Source organism: Geotrypetes seraphini, chromosome 7 (genome assembly GCF_902459505.1).
Source record: "Geotrypetes seraphini chromosome 7, aGeoSer1.1, whole genome shotgun sequence".
Taxonomy (NCBI): domain Eukaryota; kingdom Metazoa; phylum Chordata; class Amphibia; order Gymnophiona; family Dermophiidae; genus Geotrypetes; species Geotrypetes seraphini.
The window spans coordinates 67332332-67354810 of NC_047090.1; the positions used below are offsets into that span (position 1 = coordinate 67332332).

General features: G+C 42.7%; 1 protein-coding gene and 1 long non-coding RNA gene across 8 annotated transcripts in view; one reads left to right on the forward strand and one right to left on the reverse strand.

Annotated features, from left to right (window-relative positions):
• The window catches only part of ARNTL2 (aryl hydrocarbon receptor nuclear translocator like 2), a 126843-nt gene extending 106691 nt beyond the window's left edge, over positions 1–20152 (reverse strand). For 3 of the 7 annotated variants that reach the window (XR_004540119.1, XM_033951979.1, XM_033951980.1), the window contains exons 1-3: positions 19928–20149; positions 4050–4185; positions 3900–3938 (exon numbers count right to left, since the gene is read on the reverse strand). Coding sequence is in view for 4 of the 7 variants with exons in the window: in XM_033951980.1 (XP_033807871.1) it covers positions 3900–3938; positions 4050–4185; positions 19928–20006 (254 nt within the window). In the remaining 3 variants the exon portion in view is untranslated. Of the gene's footprint in view, positions 1–3899; positions 3939–4049; positions 4186–19927 lie in introns of all 7 variants that reach the window. The other 4 variants (XR_004540118.1, XM_033951975.1, XM_033951978.1 and 1 more) reach the window with 3 other exon arrangements.
• A 70-nt stretch (positions 20153–20222) lies between these two features.
• LOC117363746 overlaps positions 20223–22479 on the forward strand; it is a 28913-nt gene continuing 26656 nt past the window's right edge. Inside the window, exon 1 of the long non-coding RNA XR_004540120.1 lies at positions 20223–20352. This is a non-coding gene — a long non-coding RNA (uncharacterized LOC117363746). The remainder of the gene's footprint in view (positions 20353–22479) is intronic.

The following is a 22479-nucleotide window of genomic DNA, read 5'->3' on the forward strand; positions in this document are numbered from 1 at the left end:
CTTCTCCCCACTTACATCACACCAATGTGTCTCTCGTCCTCTCTTTCTTCCCTCGTGTTAAATATTTCACTCCCTTCATGCCCCCTTGGTTTGGCATCTCTTTCCTTTCCCTCTTCTTCTCCCTGCAGACCCAGCACTTCTCTCCCTTCCCTCAGCACTTCTCCCATGGATTGAACACCTAGTTCACCCTTCCCTCAACACTCCCCATGGATCTGTTGTACATGAGTCTGACTTTGGTGCAATTTTTTGAGGAGCGGGAGGAAGACTTCTTACCTCTTCTGTGGGGTGGTAGATGGCCCTGCTCCCATTCCTGAAGTAAACCAGCAGTAAAGTTTCCCATTCCTGTAGATTTGCTGCAATTTGCAGTGGTTTACCATGAGAACCTGTCCCTATGTCATTCTCTAAGATAGAGGCAAGATGCGGAAAAGGGGAGGCTACCTGGTTAGCAGCAAGCAGCGAGTATGAATTGCTGCCACTGCCTGCCACCCCCCCCCCACCCACACCCTTTCCGGTTCTGATGTATATGATGGATACTGTACGTAGAGTACACTCTCTATTGGTATTTGACACTATTACAGAAGCTGAATTGAATTATTCAAGCCTCAGGTTAAATCTCATTTTCCATGCATTTCCTTATACTGCAGTTCTTAAGCAGTGTTGCAGTATCAGCATTAATGACAATCCATTTTTGGCAAGTGTTTTACTGTTTTCACTACAGTTGTAGTAGGAGAGGTGGGAGGTTGATATCCTGAAACAGTACATATATCTTATCACTAAACTGGCACTAAGACCCAGATTCACTAAAGATAGAGACTCAATCGCTGTTGACCGATTCTCTGGCCAATTTTAAAACAGCGATTGATTCACTATCAAGTTTGCATGCAAATGATTTGCACAGAAGTGCAAATCATTTGCATGCAAACTCAACAACTCAATCGCTCAGTGAGCAATTGAGTCAGTGCAGAGCCGTGACAGGAGAAGCAGTCTACTGTCACTGCTTCTGCTGGGGGGTTTTCCCTTTTTTTTTTTTTTAATGGCACAAACATATGTGTATTATACACGTAAAATATCTGCCCAATAAAAAAAAGAAAAAAAGCCCCCTCCCTCCCTGAACCCCAAAAAATGGCAAAAGGGATGCCCACTCCCTACTGCAATCAGGCCCCACTCATCATCCCCTCCCCCCCCCCGTCAGCCCCCCTCCCCCCGAACCTTTACGTTGGGAGTAGGAGGGGTGCCCAGGCAGACCCTCCTGCTTCTCCGGCCTCCTCCTGTGCTATGCAGGCCTTAGGCCCATCCCCAGTGCATCATGCGATGCACGGGGAGGGGCCTAAGGCCCTAACTGGTTCAGGTGCCTCAGGATCCTCCCTTAGGAGGAGCCTGAGCCAGTGAGGGACTTCCTTAGCCAATGAGGGCCGAGGAGGGGCCTATGGCCTGCATTGCGCAGGAGGAGGCCGGAGGAGCAGGAGAGTCATACTGTGCACTCCCCCTCCCAACATAAAGGTATTGGGGAGGGGCCCGATGGCAGGAGGGAGTGTGTATCCTTCCTGCCAGGTTTTTTTTTTGGGGGGGAGGGGGGAGGGGGAGGTATTTGTCGGCAGGAGAGTGTGGACATCCTGCCTGTCCTTTTCTACGGGGTGGAGGGGAAGGGCCTTCAAGGCAGGAGGGAGGGAGTATCCCTCCTGCCATCTTTTTGGGGTTCGGGTGGGTTGCCGCGATTCTCGGGGGGGGGGAGGGAGGGGATGTGCGATTGTTGGTAAGTCGGTGGGAAGGGCCTGCGGTGGTGGGGGATTTTTTTCATTTTGGGTGGGGGGACAGATATTTTGCGTATGTAATAACACACAAAATATATATGCCATTAAAAAAAATGAAAAAAACAAACCAGCACACCTACCAGTAACACATTTACCATTAAGATACTACAGAATGGAGCCTTTAAAACAGGGGTGTCCAACCTTTTGGCTTCCCTGGGCCGCATTGGCCAAAAAAAATGTTTCTGGGGCTGCACAAACCCTGCAGCAAGACAGAGGAGGAAGCCGGCAAGACGGTAAACACCCGGGGGCAGCAGAGGAAAACACTGCATCGCCCTCGACTGAGGCCGCACAAAATTCTTCACGGGGCTTCATGTGGCCCTTGGGCCGCAGGTTGGACACCCCTGCTTTAAAACATCAGCCCTATATATGAAATCTTTTATAGCAAAAAAAATGGGCTACCAAGATGATTAATTTAACTTTTTATGGTGAATTTCTGATCCTAATATCAGCTTCTACTGTTCTTCTCCATCAACATTGAGGCATCCTTTTACGAAGCCACATTAATGGTTTAACGCACATAATAGCGTGTGCTAATTTGCCTGCCGCGCTAACCGCTACCGCCTCCTCTTGAGCAGGCGGTAGTTTTTCGGCTAGCACGGGGGTTAGTGCGTGCTAAAAAGGTGCGTGCGATAAAGCCGCTAACGTAAAAGGAGCCACGAGTGTCAACATTGATGGTGGCAGGATCCACTAAGATAAGTGTTGCCTTTCACTTAGAGGAAGTAGGTTTTTTGTCACATGATTCATATGAAAGTTTTTTTTTTAGAGATGGTGTTTATGGGTATTATAAAATAAAAAATGAGTTTAAAATTTAAGAATAAAAATAAGATAGGGAATGGTAGGGGGTGGCGGGTGTAAATGATTATAAAGATACACAAGACGGGGACTTGAAATGATATATACATCATAAGAGGTTCCAAAGACTGACGTCTGTTTAGTTATGACATGCCTGCCATAGGTTTAATTACTCAGAGGGGAAATAGGAAGAATGTTGATAGAGAAGAACAGTAGAAGCTGATATTAGGAAATGTTGTCAACAGTTTATTAGTTGTGATGAAAATTACTATTTGATCAGAAATTCACCATAAAAAGTTAAATCAATCATTTTGGTAGCCCATTTTTTTTTTTGCTATAAAAGTAGTAATACATTTACCAACAGGTCTACAGTAGTCAGGTTTTATGATAGTAATACCCGATGCAAAATAGCCAAGCAAATGTTAGTGAATCAATTGCTTGGCTATTTTGCATGGGGTTTTACAAATTTGCATGGGCGATTGAGGGGAAAAACACACGGTGGGCCGTTTTGTGAATCGGGTCGGTTACCAGCGATCGTCGCTAAACCTGTTTTCACAGGTTTAGCAATGATCGCTGACTTTAGTGAATTCCCTCTCAAGTTTTCATACAGATTTATTATTATTAAACTAGATATGATAGTTAACTCCCTATTTAATTGTACCTGAAGTATTTATTTTTTACATGCTACTTTCCATCTTCAATCCTGCAAGTAAACAGGAAATATGAGTGTCTATTTTTAAATAAGACAATCCTTTGAACAATAAAGGATGTCATTACAGGTGAGAGAAGAGCAATAACTTACTGTATAGGAATGGCTACGATTCAAACTGCTGGACATCTAGCTGAATCTCATCAATTGCTTAGCAGTTTCTAAAATATTAGGGGTGAGAAGACCTTATTTTCTTAAATGTAGAAACTTAGATTTGGAAAAAGGTAAGGGTTTGGAGTTGAAAAAAAATCCCACTACATGAAGGAAATTAATGTTCCCAAAATAGATCTATACATACAATATAAATTATGCATTGAAGAGGAAAAGCATATGGTTAGTGTCTTAATTTAAAGCAATGTGTTCATTCAATACATCTTGCTGAAAAACCAACCACAAACTGTACCATACAACATAGCTGATACAGCCAGCACTAGTCTGGATTCAATACAGACTACAGAGAGATGGAGACCTTAAAGCCAATGAAAGTATGAAACAAACATTTCCTTCTGAATTTCAGACTTATAGTGCATGCATCATAAAGCTATGGAATGAAACTATAATCCTTTTCCATTGTACACAAGCTTCACCTGTTCTGTAGATCATCTACATCAATGACAATGGTGTCCCTACAAGAAAAAAAAAATTTTAAGTAAAATACATAATTCTACCATGAATGAACAATAATTGCAATATTAACATATTACAAATCTCTGTATTTGCCAAACAAGAACACTTACTGGTTATCAGAATCAGTTGCTTTGCGCTTCCTGCAAAATTCTATGCCAAAAGTGTTAGCAGTAGGTTTCCCTGGTGAACTCTCAAAACTGGAGACTTCAGAGGTAACACGTTGGCTCCCTTCTATTACCTGATTATCTACAAAAAGGGAAACAAACACATATAGACTTTAGAGAAGCAAAAATGCATATATGGCTTTTCTCCCATTTAACATGTAAACTTAACTAGCTTTAGTAATAGTGGAAACATCCTGTGAACCAGTGGCATAGATAGAACTGAATGAGCCCTGGGCAGAAAAACTGATCTGGGCTCCCTATAACACTATCTTTCCCAGGGTGGTGCTGGGGAGGGGGTGGGGATGAAGAACCCTTTCAGAATTCCAGTAAACAAGCCCTTGCAAAAAGCAAATACATTCAACATCTATATAGAAATCTTGTCACAGTAATACAAATTGAAATCCAAGACTTCAAATGCCGCTACCAAGAACAATATAATGAGAACATGATGGGAGACTACAATATAATTGCAATCTCAAAAAAAACTACTCACTTCTAAATCTTCTGTGTTCATCTTTGTATAACTCCAATATAAATACAAGATAACTGTGATTTATATGTTGCTTTTTATGACTATAAGAATGAAATGATAAAAATTCAGAGGGGCATAATAAAAAAAAACCTGTCCAAGTCCCTTTTTGGCCTAAGGCCCTAGGCACCCAAAGTAGGCAGCAGGGAAATGGCCATTCTCGAAAAATGCATCCAAAATGTGTTTTTTCCCCCCAAGAATGTCCTACCTGTATATTCAGGCATTTAATCGCCCAGACCGCCACTATGTCTATTTTAAAGCCCTATGCCCCCCAAAAAAAATTTCAACCAAGTATCAAATACCCAAAACAAGACCTTTTAGGTGTGGGAGGAACCAGTCCTTCACCTAAAACTATGATTTTCTAACCGGCATCTGTCATAAGTGCCGGTTAGAGAATCTTGGAACCATCCCCCATCTCCCTGCAACAATCACAGCAGGAGGGATGCTCAATCCCTCTTGCCTGAACCTGCCGCGATCCCCTGCAAGCATTGCCGGCAGGAGGGATGCCCAGTCCCTCCTGCCGGACACCCCAACCCCCCCCCCCCACCAAGGTAGGCTACCTTACCCCCACCCCCATGCCCAGCCAGAACCCCCCTACCTTTTGTAGTTGGCTTGTTGAACATTTATTCCAACTTTAGGTTTTCCTGGACACCCTAATCCTCCACCCCCACCCCCCCACAACACACATACATTTACAAGTGTACATGTTTTAAATTACAGAAACAAGTATTTGGTTATCAGAAATGTTACCAAGGTTTCATAGTCCAGAACTTGATAAAACCTACAAATGTTATTCAATCAAGGGTTTAATAAATTTGGCAATTATTTATTTTGTTTCCTATTTCCTTCTCTCTAGCAAGCTCAGAACAGGTTACAAGTTAACATTCGGACAGCGGGTTACAATTTGCTATAATTATACTAAAGTGTTTCCATCTTAACTTGACATATACAGATGATCTAATTCAATATACATTTAGTGAACGTTTCTTCTTAACCTTAGTGCATTGAGTGGGGAGGGATTAGGTGAATAGGTAAGTTTTTATTATTTCCTAAAGTTCAGAAGCCTTTCAAGGGATCTGATCTGTGGGGGCAGTCGATTCCAGTAGCTTGGTATGAAATAGGAGTAGGATCTTCGTCCAGCGCTCTGAAGTTGAAGGACACGACCAGGGGGTTATTTGGAGACATGTTTCCTCCTGGGAGCAGAGCGGCCTGTTTGTGCAAGGTTCTATAAAATTTACTCATTCCAAACTAACAAGTCACAGGTGTGAATGACTAACCATTGGTATTCCACTAGTATTGATACTGGAATAGAACCTTAACAGCTTAGACCAGGGGTGCCCAATAGGTCGATCGCGATCGACCGGTAGCTCGCCAAGGCAAAGTGAGTCGATCATCCAGGACTCCCTTTGCCTTGGCGATCTATCGGGCCGATCAATCTTCCTCTCCCCGACGTCAATTCTGCCATCAGAGAGGAAGTTCGGGCCAGCCAATCGCTGCCTGGCTGGGCGGAACTTCCTCTCCGACAGCAGAATTGACGTCAGGGAGAGGAAGATTGATCAGCCCGAAGCAGAGAGAGCATGGGGCGGCGGCGGCTTTGGGGCCTGTTATCTATTGGTGGCGTTTGGTTCCTGTTCCCCGATGGCAGCGGCAGTGGCTTGGGGAAGGGCAGGGAGAAAGAAAGAAAGGGGGCTGGCAGGGAAACAGAAGGAAAGAAGAGAAACAGAAAAAAGAAAGGGGCATGAAGAGAGAAAGAAAGAAAAGTCAGGGAGAGAGGAAGAAAAAGTTTGGGGAGCGAATGAGGTGTGGAGGAGAGGAAGCATACAGGCTGAAAGAAAGATTGAATGCACAGTCAGAAGAAGAAAGTGCAATCAGAGACTCATGAAATCACCAGACAAGGTAGGAAAAATGATTTTATTTTAAATTTAGTGATCAAAATGTGTCTGAATTTATATCTGCTGTCTATATTTTACAATATGGTCCCCTTTTACTAAACCGCAATAGTGGTTTTTAGCGCAGGGAGCCTATGAGCGTCGAGAGCAGCGCTGGGCATTCAGCGCAGCTCCCTGCGCTAAAAAATGCTATTGTGGTTTAGTAAAAAGGGAGGGGGTGGGTATTTGTCTATTTTTATATGGTTGTTACTGAGGTGACAGTGCATAGAGTCATCTGCTTTGACCTCTTTGAAAAAAAACCCCGGAATAGGAATGATAATTAACAATTCTATGCGTACAGTGTGCTTTGTGTTTTTTAAAAATTTAATTGTTGGTAGATCATTTTGACTTGGTCATTTTAAAAGTAGCTCGCGAGTCAAAAAAGTGTGGGCACCCCTGGCTTAGACAATCTAATTTTTAGGTTATTTTCACCATTAACTCATATCCACAGTATACATTATACAGTTATCTGAAATACAGCTGCAGTCATACCAAAGCAGTAAGCAAGCTCTGAAAAGATATGTATTTACTGTTTGGTTTTGTGCTGCACCCATATAACCCTGCATATGATCTGATCTTGCACAAGACAGAAAGATTTAAGCTTCCCTGTGATACAAAATTTACAGGAGAATGTAAGCAGATTCACAAGAAAAGTCATACATGATAGTTTCATATACATGTGCAATATAGAACTTAAGTGATCTATATAAATGTACTATTAGTTTTTAGTAATTTAAAAAGTCTAACTATAATAACTATAAGTACAGTCACTCTAACTTCTGTTTTGGCATCAAAAGTTGTTTCACTTCCTCGTGAATTTTCAGTAGGGAACCACTCCCTGACCTACTTTACTCAGTTTCTGAAATCAGAGGAATACAATCCAACAAAACATACTTCACCTAATTTCAGCTAATATATTGGCTATATCCGCTTCAAACATTCTTTTCATGAGTAGACACTAGAAGATGTTGTTCATAAAATATTTTAAAATTACTTTGCTTCATTTCTGTTTCATCAGATTTTGTTATTTAGCAGCTATTTTATTAATTTACAAAAATCTATCAAACATTGATATTTCTCTGGCTACCCTAGAGTTAGCAACAATGCTATATGTTATGTGTGAAGCTAATTCAATTCCTGGGCTTATCTTTTGAGCTTGGGATTGACTGAGACAAGGCACACTATGGCCCTAATTCTCCAACTGCCCTGTGTTATGATAGCTTAGAGATCTGCTAACCTATCATATCACAGGGCAGTCAGAGACACCTGCCTGGAAACTGCTATAGTTCAATAATTAAAAGCCTTCTGCTACTCTTCCAGAGGTCATGGGTTCAAATCCCAGCACATATTTTAATTGTAGCATTCTACCTTGTAGGTGCACCTTGATGATCTCACAATGAAGTCACCATTGTGCAACTGCAAACCTCCATTTGCAATGAAGTAGAAGCCATGCTAAGGTCTGTATCTGTTTTTAAGCTTATGCAAATGAAGTTATGTTTGCAATCTATATTTTTGACATGTGCTTTCAAGAATGAGCTGTTTGGAGCACTGTTTAGTCAGAAAAAAAGGGTAGCTTTTTAGCAAGAAAACTAAAGCTTTGTTTTTCATGTGCTGTGCTTCAGTTAATAGATCTTTTCCTCTAATTAGCAAATAACATTGCTGTTTGTCCACAAAAATAGGTTTTGCATGCAATATATGTTTTGATGTGCCCCGTTTATATGGTGCCTTATTAAATGTATTATGAGCTTAATAAAGCAAAAATAAATCAGACCTATTTAGCAGATCGCATTAAGAACATCCAAAGACTGCCTAAGTTCCATCCATAGAAGTCAGATCTATTTGAAGCCAAACTAAGCTCAAAAGTAGACCTGGTTTTCATTCGCCTGCAATATAGGCATCATATGGACGTCCTAGGTTGCTCAGTGTTATGTAAATGAATTAAAGGATGCCCAAATTGAGTCATTGCCCAAACCACGCCCATGCCTACTGAATTAGGCGCGAGTTTTAAACATGGGTGTCCATTAAAATTGTGGCTGCATCTACATTCTTTGGACACCTAAGTAACAATTATCGCTTGTTAAGACCCTTAATGGGCTCATTAAGCACTTAGATTGGATGCCTAAAGCACACCTAACTTTAAGAATGACTTAGGCAACCTTTATGGAATTGGAACCTTAGCGCAGTGTTTCTCAATATGCGGTAAGGGTACGCGAGCTGCTTGTTGGGGGTATGCGGCACTGTGCGAGTCTCCTGCCCCCATTCCTCATTAATGGCATCGCCTCCAAGGATGCCAAGCCTGCCTTATTGCCTGCTCGCCCATCCCCCTCTGCCAAAGCCGCTGCCACAACCAGGGCTCTTATGCCCTCCTTCCTGCCCATCTCCCTCCACTGAAGCCGACCCAGAAGGCTTCCCTCCGATGTCAGAGGGAAGCCTTCCAGGTTACTGGGGATCCCAGTTACCTCCTTCCAGGAGGGTTGGTCCTTCCTGCCTTCAGTAGCACTTGTAGCAGGGACGCATCAGCAGCTCTTTCATGCTGCACATGGCTGACCCAGAAGCATTCTCTCCGACGTCAGAGCTGCTGTGTGCAAGAGCCGCTGCCCACGCATCCCTGCAACAAATGCTGCTGAAGGCAGGAGCAACCCAGCTGGATGGCCCTGAAGGAAGAGAGTGCAGGGATGGAGTGAGCAAGTAAGGGAGAGAGGGGACATGATCTGGGACAAAGGGGGAAGGAGTGCATTGGGACAGGGTAGGGGCATGATTTTGGGACAAAAGCTGGAAGGCAGAGAGAGGGGCACAAACTTGGGACACAGAAGGAAGGGAGAGGGCATAAACATGGGACACAGAAGGGAGGGAGGAGGGGGCATTAACTTGGGACATATGAGGGAGCGAATAGAAAGGGAGAATTGTTGGGCATGAGTGTACGAGTGAAAGGAAAAGATATGGAGCACATGGGGAAAGGAAGAAAGAGGAAAATTGTTGGGCATAGAGACAATTGAGGTAGAGATGCATGGGGTAGAGAAGGATGAGAGGGAGAAATGTTGGATATGGTAGTGGAAAGGGAACAGTGGGACAAATTGAAGGGGATGAAAGGAGAAGAAATGCTGAACATAGAGATGGAGGCCGGAGAGATGTGGCATTGTGCTGGCGAGGTGGATAGAAGGGAAAATGGGCATGGAGCTGGTGGGCAGTAGAGGGGGGTAAGAGAGATGCACCCTGGATCTCTCTCTTTTTTCCCCACTCCCTTTGCACAAGGGAGGGAATGAGAGAAAAACAGATTGACAGTGAGAGAGAAAGGGAGACATGTTGCCAATAGGGGTGGAGGAGAGAGGAAGAAAGTTGGATTCATGAAGGGACAAAGAGAGATGTTGGTTGGAGAAGGGAATGAGGTCCGGAGGAGAGGAAGCGTGCAGGAGGCAGAAAGAAAGAAATATTGGATGCACAGTCAGAAGGAAGTGCAACCAGAGACTCATGAAATCACCATACAACAAAGATAGGAAAAATTATTTTATTTTCAATTTAGGGCTCCTTTTACAAAAGGTGCACTAGGTCCTTAACGTGCGCAATAGAGTGCGTTAAATTCCTGAGCGTGCTAGCCACTACCGTCTCCTTTTTAGGAGGCGGTAGATTTTCAGTTACTGCGGCTATAGCACGTGGTAATTTCCTTCGTAAAAGGAGCCCTTAGTGATTGAAATGTGTCCATTTTGAGAATTTGTATCTGCTGTCTATATTTTGTACTATATTTGTCTATTTTTCTATAGTTGTTACTGAGATGGCATTGCATATTTTAAAGTCATCTGCCTTGACCTCTTTGAAAAAACCCCAAATATAAGTGATAATTAACTAGAGAATGACACGGGGAAAAAAATCTGTCCCCGTCACCGCCATTCCCTTCACTGCCCCATCACCGTCACTGCCATCCCATTCGCCGCCCCGTCACCGTCCCCGCAGCATCCATATAAGCCTTAGAAATGCAATATTTAGCTTATTCCTTTCTTATAAATCAAAGTTCTGGCTGCTGAACTAGAGAAAGAGATGTTCAGCTGGCAGGGCTTTGTTTATTAATTTTTATCAACACAACTAATATACTACTTTATCCTAATGCAAAAAATAAATAAATAAATATAATTTTTTTTTCTACCTTTGTTGTCTGGTTTCTGCTTTCCACATCTTCTCATTCAATTCCTTCCATCCACTGTGCGTCTTCTCTCTGCGTCTTCCATTTGCTGTTACTGTGCCTCTCCCTTCACCCTCCCCCCCCCAATTGGTCTAGCACCCATTTTCTTCCCTCCGCTCCCCCATAGTCTGGCATCTGTCTTCTTCCCACTCTGTCTTCCACATTTCCCTTCAGGGTCTGTTCCTCTCCACCCTCCTTCAATGTCTGTCCTATTCCTTTCCACCACCACCCTTCCCTCCCTCCTTTACCATCTGTTCCTTTCTACTACCCTTCAGCTCCTCTCGCGTGGCCTATCTATCTACCTTCCTCCCTCTTATTTTCATGGCACGTTACAATGTAATTTGTGCAAGCCACTGGAGCCTGCGAGCTCGGTCCCTGTCCCATTCCCACAAACCATCTCACTTCTGTGCTCCTATTTTCCCCATTTCTAATATCTCCCCTATGTATCTGCCATTGTCCCCCCCCCCCAGTGTCCATATACCATCCCCATGGCATGTCCCCTTTATGTCTCTGTCCCTATGCCCCATGCACATAATTTCCCCTCTTTCTGTTACCTTCCTATGTCCAGATTTCCCCTATCTTCCTCTTCCATACCAATGTGTCTCTTCTTTTCAACCCCATCTAGCTTTTTTCCCTCTTCCCCCCCCCCCCTTGCTTCTAGCATCTGGCTCACCTGCCTGTCCTTCCCTTTCTTTCCTGCTGTGGGTTTTTCTTCCGTCTTCATCCCCTTGGCCCAGAATCCTTTTCCCTTTCACTCCCTCCTTCCAGTTTGAGCCGGTAACACGAGCGATCGCATGGTCCCCGCAGCCACCACTCGCCTGCCCAATCGATCCTACTGTTTAGCCAGCTATCTCCCTTCTCCTCACCTTAGTTTGTAGGTTTTCTTTCTCGACGACCTGCACGCGCGGCTGCTCAGTGTTCAATCTTCTGCTCTGCTGCAACTTCCTGTTTCCAGTTGCGTCAGAGCAGAAGATCGAAACTGAGCAGCAGCGGGTGCGCGGCTTTTTGATAGAGTGCAAATCGCCATAAAAGAAAGCCTACAAACTAAGGTGAGGAGAAGGGAGAGAGCTGGCTAAACACTAGGATCGATTGGGCAGGCGGGTGGTGGCTGCGGGGACCGCGCGATCCTTCATGCCTCACTGCGGGGACAAGACCATTCACCGCTCCACGGGGCAGTGAATGGCCTTGTCCCCGTCCCCGCAGAGACTGCTATTTTTTGTTCCCCGTTTTGGCAGGTTACCCGCGGCGAAATGCGGTGGCCGCGGGTAAACCGCCACCGTGTCATTCTCTATTCCAAATCTTCTCATGCAATTCCTTCCATCCACTGTGTGTCTTCTTTCTGCATCTTCCATTTGCTGTTACTGTGCCTCTCCCTTCACCCTCCCCCAATTGGTCTAGCACCCATCTTCTTCCCTCCGCTCCCCCATAGTCTGGCATCTGTCTTCTTCCCTTCCAGCGTCTTCTCCCTACTCTGTCTTCCACATTTCCCTTCAGGGTCTGTTCCTTTCCACCCTCTTTCAATGTCTGTTCTATTCCTTTCTACCACCACCCTTCCCTCCCTCCTTCACCATCTGTTCCTTTCTACCACCCTTCAGCTCCTCTCGCGTGGCTTATCTATCTACCTCCCTCCCTCTTATTTTCGTGGCACATTACAATGTAATTTGTGCAAGCCGCTGGAACCTGCGGGCTCAGTCCCTGTCCCATCCCCACAAATCACCTCGCTTCTGTGTTCCTATTTTCCCCATTTCTAATATCTCCCCTATGTATCTGGCATTGCCCCCCACCCCCCATGTCCATATACCATCCCCATGGCATGTCCCCTTTATGTCTCTGTCCCTATGCCCCATGCACATAATTTCCCCTCTTTCTGTTACCTTCCTGTGTCCAGATTTCCCCTATCTTCCTCTTCCATACCAGTATGTCTCTTCTTTTCAACCCCATCTAGCTTCTCTCCCTCTTTCTTCCCCCCCCCCCCTGCTTCCAGCATCTGGCTCACCTGCCTGTCCTCCCTTTCTTTCCTGCTGTGGGTTTCTTTCTTTCCCTCTTCATCCCCTTGGCCCAGAATCTTTTTCCCTTTCACTCCCTCCTTCCCAGTGTGAGCCGGGAACATGCGCGATCGCACGGTCCAGTAACCCCCACCCACCCGATCGCAACGTTTATCCAGCTCCCTCCCTCCACCTCACCTTATATGCCGAGTCTGCCAGCTTTCTTTTTCCCGAGCCGCAAGCGTTCAAAAAGCCTCGCACGTGCAGCTGCGCGAGTTGATCAATCTTCTCCTCTCCTGCAACTTCCTGTTTCCGGTTGTGTCAGAGGAGAAGAATGATCAATTCACGCAACCGCGCGTCTTTTTGAATGCGTGTGGCTCAGGAAAAAGAAAGCCGGCAAACAGCATATAAGGTGAGGTGGAGGGAGGGAACTGGCTAAATGCTGCGATCGGGTGGGTGGGTGGGGGCTGCTGGACCGCGCGATCCTTGATGCCTCACTGCAGAGACAAGACCATTCACTGCTCCACGGGGCAGTGAATGGCCTTGTCCCTGTCCCTGCAGCGACTACTATTTTTCTTTCCCCGTTTTGGCGGGTTACCCGCGGCTACTCGCGGGTAACAACCACCGTGTCATTCTCTATAATTAACATTTTCTCTGCATAAAGTCTGCTTTGTGTTTTTTCTAATTTTGTGGTTACCATTATTTATTAATAAGATTATATTGTGTGTATATGAAAAATGAATGAAAGAAATTGCATTACAATTAATACTATTATTATGGGGGTGGGGGTGAGTGGTAGAGCTTGGGCAGGCCAGGTGTGGATCTTGGGTGGGTCTGGGGTGGAGCTTGGGCAGGGGTATTCGGTTGATATTTGTTAAGACTTAGGGGGGTATTTGGCTTGAAGAAATTGAGAAGCACTGACTTAGAGCTCATACTCTGGATATTTTCATACCAGGAGGCTGTGATCCTTAGCCTAGGATATAGGTTATGAAATGGGAGGAAACCTCAGGCAGTTACAGATGCAGGTTCATGGTGCCATAACCAATAAAGGCTGGTTCCAACTGGAGAACAGGAAGTGGAAATGTCTGGCAAAAATTATTTTGTTTAAGGGGCCATTGACAATGAAATGGTCTAGATCAGGGATCTCAAAGTCCCTCCTTGAGGGCCGCAATCCAGTCGGGTTTTCAGGATTTCCCCAATGAATATGCATTGAAAGCAGTGCATGCACATAGATCTCATGCATATTCATTGGGGAAATCCTGAAAACCCGACTGGATTGCGGCCCTCAAGGAGGGACTTTGAGAACCCTGGTCTAGATAAAAACACAACAAAACAAAAACAACCCCATAGTGAAATAAATGGTGAGAAAGTTTTACAAGTCTCGGCTAAATAACTCTCTCATATTTTGTCATATTTTGGCCTTATATGAAAACAACTTACTGCATCTAATCTAGTAAATGAGAGAAAATAAAGTTTATTTTTTTTAATTGAAAAAAAATCTTTTTAAAAACTTATTTGAGGGCTATATATACTTTGGAAGCAGTTATCTGTACAGATTAAAAAGCTCTCAAAACTGCCATCCTGACTAAGTGCCAAATGATATAAATCACTTTAAACTAGGTTTTACTTTATAGAATGAAAAACTAAAGAGTACAAAATGTATCTTCTTTCAAAAAAAACTTCAGAACTCAATAACAGCTATCAAACTGGATATACTTTTGAATAAATCTGAAGAAAGCAAAACTAATCAAATCTTGTTCCTTGAAATTAAGGGCTCCTTTTACAAAGGTACACTAGGCCTTAACGCGCACAATAGCGCGCGTTAAGGCCCTAGCGCACCTTTGTAAAAAGGAGCCCTAAATGGATAATGACAATAAAACAGTAATATCCACTATTACTTACTCCTATCCGTACCATTATCTCTATATTCAGAATCATACAAAAACTGGTTTTTTAAAAGCCAAAGTTCTACTGAAAAATAATCTTTCTAGGTTTGTTTGGGTTTTTTTGTAAATATTTTTATTGAAAATGGTCGAGGACACTTACAGCATGCCAGATATAAGACAAAACTCCACCAGATAATGCTTCATAAAAGTATGCCGAGACGACCACATAGACAACCTACAAATTTCTTCAACAGAATATAATGAACGTCTTCAAAGAAGTTGAAAGCTATGGTAGAATGAGCCTCAATGCTTAGAGGTGCCCTCTTCCCTGCCCAGACAGGCAGAAGAACGAGCCTCTTTAAGTCAATGGGCAATGGTGATCTTAGAAGCTTTCATACTCTTCTTAATCCCTGAAAAGAAGATAAAGAGCTAATCTGAACACCAGAAATCATTAGTAATTTCCAAATAATGTAGAAAAGTCCAGCGAACATACCTAAAATACAAGGGCTAAAAGTTCAAGTTATAATTCTCCTTATGAAAAGGAAGGCAGACAGGCTGGATGACAAGAGATGGAAAGAAGCAACTACTTTAGGCAGAAACCTTTCTGACTAACCCTCATTTCCGAAAAATGTAAATACAGATCCCTACAAGCCAAGGTTTGGCGTTCAGAAAACATACCTAACTTTGCTCCCTAAAGCATGTAAGACCAGCAACCTGTACTTGAAGAGAATTAAAAGTAAATTCCTTTTTAAAACCTTCCCGTATAAACACCAGAATCTGAGGTAGAGAAGTATTAAAAAGGGAAATGATGTGCTCCGCACACCAGTGTTTCAAGTTTAATAGTTTCTTAGTATACCTTCTATCACAGTGTTTCTCAACTTATTTGAGCCAAGTACCCCCTAAGCCTAACAAATACCAACCAAGTAACCCCGCCTAAGCTCTGCCCCAGAGACTCCACCCCCATAATAATAGTACTAACTGTAACACAATTTCTTCCATCCATTTTTCATATACACACAATATAATCTTATTAATACATAATGGTAACCACAAAATTAAAAATGCACACAGCACACTTTATGCAGAGAGAATGTTAATTATCATTTATATTCAAGGGGGGGTCATCAAAGAGGTGAAGGCAGATGATTTTAAAATATGCAATCAGTAACAACTATAGAAAAATAGACAAATATAGAGCAAAATATAGACAGCAGATATAAATTCACAAAACTGACACATTTAGATCACTAAATTGAAAATACAATTATTTTTCCTACCTTTGTTGGTGATTTCATGAGTCTCTGGCTGCATTTCCAATATTTATTTATTTCTGCCTCCTGCACCCTTCCTCTCCTCTGGACCCCATTCCCTTCCCCAACCAACATTTCTCTCTGTCCCTCCATGAGTCCAACTTTTCTTCCTCTTTCCTCCACCCTATTGGCAAATGTGTTTCCCTCTGTCTTGAGAGATCCAGGCATCTCTCCCACCCCCTCTACTGCCACATCCAACATTTATCCCTCTCATATCCTCTGGATCATGTGCAGCATTTTTCACCACTGCCCACCAGTCCCATGTCCATTTCTTCTTCTAATATCCCTTTCCAGCACAATGCCATATTTCTCCCTCCATCATTATGTCCAACATTCCTCCCCTTTGCATCCCCTTCAATCTGCCCTCTCCACCATATCCACCATTTCTCCCTCTCAACCTTCTATTCCCCATGCATCTCTATCTCACGCCTCTCTCTATGCCCAATTTTCCTTTCCCTTTCCCCTTCCCCATGTGCACCATCTCTCACACACTCATGCCCATCAAGTCTCCTTTTCTATTCCCAACTTCCTATGTCCCAAGTTAGTGCCCCCCATGTGTCGAGTTTGTGCCCCCTCTTTCTCTTATTTTTTTGCAGTTGTCACAGGTAGTAAAATGAGGAAGATTCCACCTGAGAGATATGGTCAGAAAGCGACAGGTTGCTGAGCACTTGGTCTTTCGCAGTTATAGTAGATGAGTAGTAGTCAAGTCACAGCACAGTGAAAGACGGGCTTACTAGTACAAGTTTAATATTTACAACCAGAAGGTTTCATTAAAAAAAACAAAATAATAACTTTCAGATTAGTTTCACAGAAACATCAAAAATTACTGATTAGGTTATACTACTAGAAATACATAGATAAATAATAATGAAATTATTGCAAGGTGAACTATCATTCATATTTGGACAATTTTTCTGCTTTCTTTATTGAAATGAGAAAATTACTTTAATAACAATTTAAATAGTTTTATTTAACCAAAACAATAACATTACAGTTTAAGTATGTTTGTATTTGCTTAAATATCCATGATAACTAATGTGTTTAAACAAAGGGCTTCTTTTACTAAGCTGCGTGTGCTTAGCGTACGCTGCATTGCTGCGTGTGCTACATGCCAATGCCAGAATTGAGCTGGCATTAGTTCTTGGCGCGTAGTGCAGGGTTAGTGCGCGGGGCAATGCAGCGCACGCTAAAAACGCTAGCGCACCTTAGTAAAAGGAGCCCAAAATATCTTTTAAAAAACCTAAAACAGACTTCAGGTTCACACGGGAAAAACTTAAAATACTATCTTCTGTAGCTCACTCATCTACTTGTTTGTTCATAATCTGGAAAAAAAAACACAAAAACCAAGTTTTCCTGCTTTATCGGCCCAAACAATTTCTCAATTTTGAATGAATGAGCCCAAAGGAAGAGAATATTCTTTCTATGCCAACAAAAGAAGCTACTGCTGTTTAAAAGTGAAATCATTACTTCAACAGTCTCTAAAGCCAATTGCTTAATAAGCGACCTCCACCAGTTCACTGGTGTGACTTTCTTTAAAACATATTTCTTGAATGGTTCCCCCTTAGCTCTGAAGTTTATTATAGTTGGAATTACAGATGGATGTTATAGCTAACTCCTCTTCAACACCTAAATTTTCACTATGGTATCAGATATACCCAATACAGTCAAACCTCAGTTTGCGAGTAACCCGGTTTGCGAGTGTTTTGCAAGACGAGCAAAGCATTCTCGCAAAACTTGTCTCGCATTTTAAAAGTAGCTTGCAAGCCAAAAAAGTGTGGGCACCCCTGGGTTAAATGTTCATTTTTTTAAATGAAGGAGAGTAAACAGTGGAGTGCCGCAGGGATCTGTAATGGGACTGGTGCTATTTAACTTATTTATAAATGATCTTGAAATCGGAATGACAAGTGAGGTGATTACATTTGCAGATGACACTAAACTATTCAAAGTTGTTAAAACGCATGCAGATTGTTAAAAATTGCAGGCAGACCTTAGGAAATTGGAAGACTGGGCGGTATGATGACCCCTGCTGTCCAGGAGGGATTTCAGATGGTGATCCACCACACTGGCCATAAGGACTCCCACCCCTGAAAATCCACACGATAGGGTCAGGGAGAAAATTTTTTAGCCAGCTCCCTAATACACAAAGGAGCCCCACAGCCTGTGCTCAATCCCTTGATAAATCAAGTTTCAGGTTTATTAAATTTTGACGCAAATGCTTATAATATTAATTTCAAAGTGAATTCCATATATTAAAACTCAGGGGTAACAAAAAAAAAATAAAAAAAAATTACGCCAGATGTACACCTGACTGGGCCTCCGCGTGTGCGGATTGCCGGACTTGATGGACCCAAGGTCTGATCCGGAGATGGCAGTTCTTATGTTCCCACATATTTATACGTACAAGGACAAATTCTGAAGACAAACATACAGAAACAGAAGGGAAAAGGATGGAACTACAATATTTTAGAAAAAGTGACATTGAAGGATTATATAATAGGTTGAAGAAGAAAGAAAACCAGAAAACATTAAAATAAAATAGTGGAAATGAGATCTGCACTAACAGGCGAGCAAGCAAGCTCCCAGTGGAATGGGCCCTAAGATACTACCAGAACACAAAGCAGGCTGACTCCGCAATTACTCAGAGAGATCTGCTCATGTGGGACTGCGTTCTTTCCCCAGAGGAGTAAGCCCAAGAATGGGACCTCTGAGCATCCAAGCCACAAAGGAAAATAGAAAAAAAATCAATAAAAAAAACACCCGAAATAAGAAAGAGCAGATCAGAACACATCTTCTGAGTTTGTTTGCAAAAGGAAAAACTGAAGGGGAGTTGAAAGATTTGAGTGACACCCGTCTACAAAGTTCACAACTAGGGGGAAGGAAAAGTTATAGTATAGAATCCTATGTCTTTGCAACAAAATGACACATTCACAGTGCTAGCATGTATCTTGTTTAACCTCTCTTGCTCCCATAGTGACACTAATTCAAACTTTGGTGTGAACAGTTATTTCATAAATGTCATTTGATTGACTGCACAGACCCTCACTTTCTTAAATATCACCTCACTTAATGATTGCCCATAAATTGTTGGCCAATGGAACAGTAGCAATAAATTAGATTTAAAGCCACCTAAAAATCCTCACCCTGTATTTCATGTGCAGTTTTGACAGGCCTACACTTTCCCCAAATCCATTCGGGACCATCGATCTTATTAGCAGATTCTCTAAAAACAAATTTAGGCTTTTTTAATGTCACTTTCAATTATCAGCCGAATCCAGAGATTTTCCACTTTTTTCTTTCCGTGTTTTACCAATGGAACGGAAAAAAAAATAAAAAAGGTGGAAAAGCACTGGACTGTGTATAGCACTCGATAGACTTCCCGAACTTTCTTGGTTGGGCTGAGAATTTTAAAATTGTTAAGAAAAACAATACAAAAAAATACGATCCAGAAAATATTACAAAAACGGAACAAAAAAATTGAATATATAAATATAGACACTATCAATATCGAAGCTTCAAGAATTAACATCGCCATTTGAGTATTAAACTTAAAGTGGCCGACAAAATCCAGTTAATTACTATGCACATGTTATCTTCATAAAAGTCGCCCCTACAGCACTTGAAACCTATTTGAAACAAAATATCCCAGGACAAAACATAATTTTCCTAGTGATCTATTTCTAAAAGGTAAAAAAAAAACCCCATCCTTTTATAAATGGTAAGTAGGGGAAAAGGGGTGATACTTTTCCTTTATAGACCACCCTGCGAAAAGAAGCACTCCCGGTCTCTTCCTCAAATCAGAAATAAATTAACCAGTAAACTTCAACGCTCCAGAAAACACCACTTTTGAGTTTGTTTATACCACCAGCGCTTTCCTTCAAGTGTGTGTGTGGTGGGGGGGGGGGGGCAGAAAAATAAATTTTCAGAGCCTTTCTTTAATCACGGTCAATATTAGACTGAAGGAAAAGAAAGAAGCAAGAATAACCATCTACCGTAGTAATAAAGTACGACTTACCTGCACCTGCCACGTTCTTCTGCGCCTCGGCGTCCATACCGCCAATAACAGTACCAATGGCAACGCTACTCACTGACATAGCTACGGAACAGGAATCATGAAACACGGCGCGAAGCTCCACAAGGAGCCGCCGATATTTTAACTCAGGAACTAAAAACTACGAAGCACGCAGCACTAGCCCTTTTCCCACGACTAGCACCTGAGCCGGCACTTAGCTCCGCCCCCCTCTGCCTTTTCATTGGAAGGCCGGGCGGAAACGGATTCTCGCGAGAATGCCCCCGGGAACGGGTGACGAGGCGTTGTTGGTGTTGTTATGGGGACGGAACTGCCGAGCGGAGTTTGCTGCGAGCTCGAGTTATGGGAACTAGTAAAGGTGACCGAACGCTTGGACGCTGCAACGCAAAAATGAGTTGGAGGCCACAGAGGTGACTAGTAGACGGTATATGGAACGCTAAGCAATGATTTCTACATTTTAGCAGATTGAGCCCTGCGCCCCTGTGATTTTTAGGGTCTGGGTAAAAACCAGGATCCAGGGCGAACCACCTTAACAACTGAAGCCTCTTCTTTTATGACTGTCTGCTGCTGTCCTTCACCATGCTCTTTGGTCCTTTTCAGCAAGGTCTCTTCCCCTCTGATGCGGTACTTTTCTTGTGCGAGTGGGTTTGGCAGACAACGACCAAAGACGTTAGCAATAAGGGGCGCCCTGGTCCTGCAGCTAGAAGAGGTTTATTGTGAGCTTCTATACCGCTACTAATGACTGGGGAGTCAATTCAGGGCCGCCATCAGAAATTTCTGGGTCCCTTACTGAGCAATCCTATTGGGCCCCCCACATACCCCTTCCCCCCCCCCCCCCAACACCTCCCCCCCCTTCTTCCATGGGCCAAATACACATACTTTTCTGCTAATGCTCCACCTAAGCCAGTCCCGTAAAATCTTCTCACGTCCATTGGGTGATTTGGCATAGAGGAGATAATCATAAAAAGAACGCCCGTCAAGATCTTTACTCATAGACTGTGCCATTTGCTTTAAATCATCTTCCATCATTATTCCAAATTGCACAATTCTTTCTCTGTCTTTGTCCTGAATGGCATCTGGCCACATTGCTGGATCCTTCCAGTCAACAAATTTATGAGCAGGGGCGGAGAACGCATTTTTAAACAAATGTAGTTTATCCTTGTACTCCTTATGTAATTTTAATCATCTATAGATATGTTTATTGTTCAAATGGTTTTATTTCCCCAAATTTATTTTTGTTATACGCATTGAAAATATTTGATATTGCGTTTAAATCAAAATCTCAATAAACTTGAAACGAGTGCCCGTGAGATTGTGGGAGGGTTAAATACTCAAAACTTAGAAGAATAACAATTTACTTAAAGTTTTTGCTATGCCAGCTTTCTGGTATCTTTACATACAGTGGCGTACGTAGCATATGTAACACCCGGGGCCAATCATTTTTTTGGCACCCCACCTATCTGTAAGAAAAACATGATTTTTAGTAACAAACCACACATGAGTACCTAGGAAAAGGCAGCATCTTACATATTGCAGTGAGCAGTACATCAATACACTCATTTTAAAACTAAACAAGCCAGACCAGCACAAATCAATCCTACACCGTCAATCCTAACAGAAAACCATGTCTTTCGAACAAACAGAACACAGAAAACACCTTCGCCTAGTATGGAATATGTCATCACAAACTAACCCTTCACTCTTTTACAAAACTGTAGTGTGGATTTTAGCCACAGTGGTAACAGCCCTGACGCTCATAGAATTCTGAGCATCAGAGCTGCTACCACCACGGCTAGCGCTAAAAAATGCTCCACAGTTTTATAAAAGGGGGGATAAAATAGAAATACACAGTTTCAACGCTCTAGCTCAGATGTGCCCAAACTTTTTGAGCTTGTGAGCTACTTTAAAATGACCAAGTCAAAATGATCTACCAACAATAAAATTAAAAAACACAAAGCACGCTATACGCTGAGAAAATGTTAATTATCATTCCTGTTCTGGGTTTTTTCAAAGAGGTCAAGGCAGATGACTCTATACATTGTCACCTCAGTAACAACCATACAAAAATAGACAAACATACCCTCCATCCTTTTTATTAAATCACAATAGCAGTTTTTAGCGCAGGGAGCTGCGCTGAATGCCCAGCACTGCTCTTGATGCTCATAGGCTCCCTGCGCTAAAAACCACTATTGCGGTTTAGTAAAAGGGGACCATATTGTAAAATATAGACAGCAGATATAAATTCAGAACTGTGCATAGTAAGTGAAGGGAAGTTTTCATCTCTGGGAATTTACCCAGTTAACTATTAAGTTATTTGGGCAAATTCCTTTGAAAACTGTGGTAATACTGCCTCCACTTTGCTAAATTTAAAATAAAATCATTTTTCCTACCTTGTCTGGTGATTTCATGAGTCTCTGGTTGCACTTTCTTCTTCCGACTGTGCATTCAATCTTTCTTCCCTTCTATCAGCCTGTATGCTTTCTCTCCTCCACACCTCATTCCCTCCCCCAACTTTTTCTTCCTCTCTCCCTGACCTT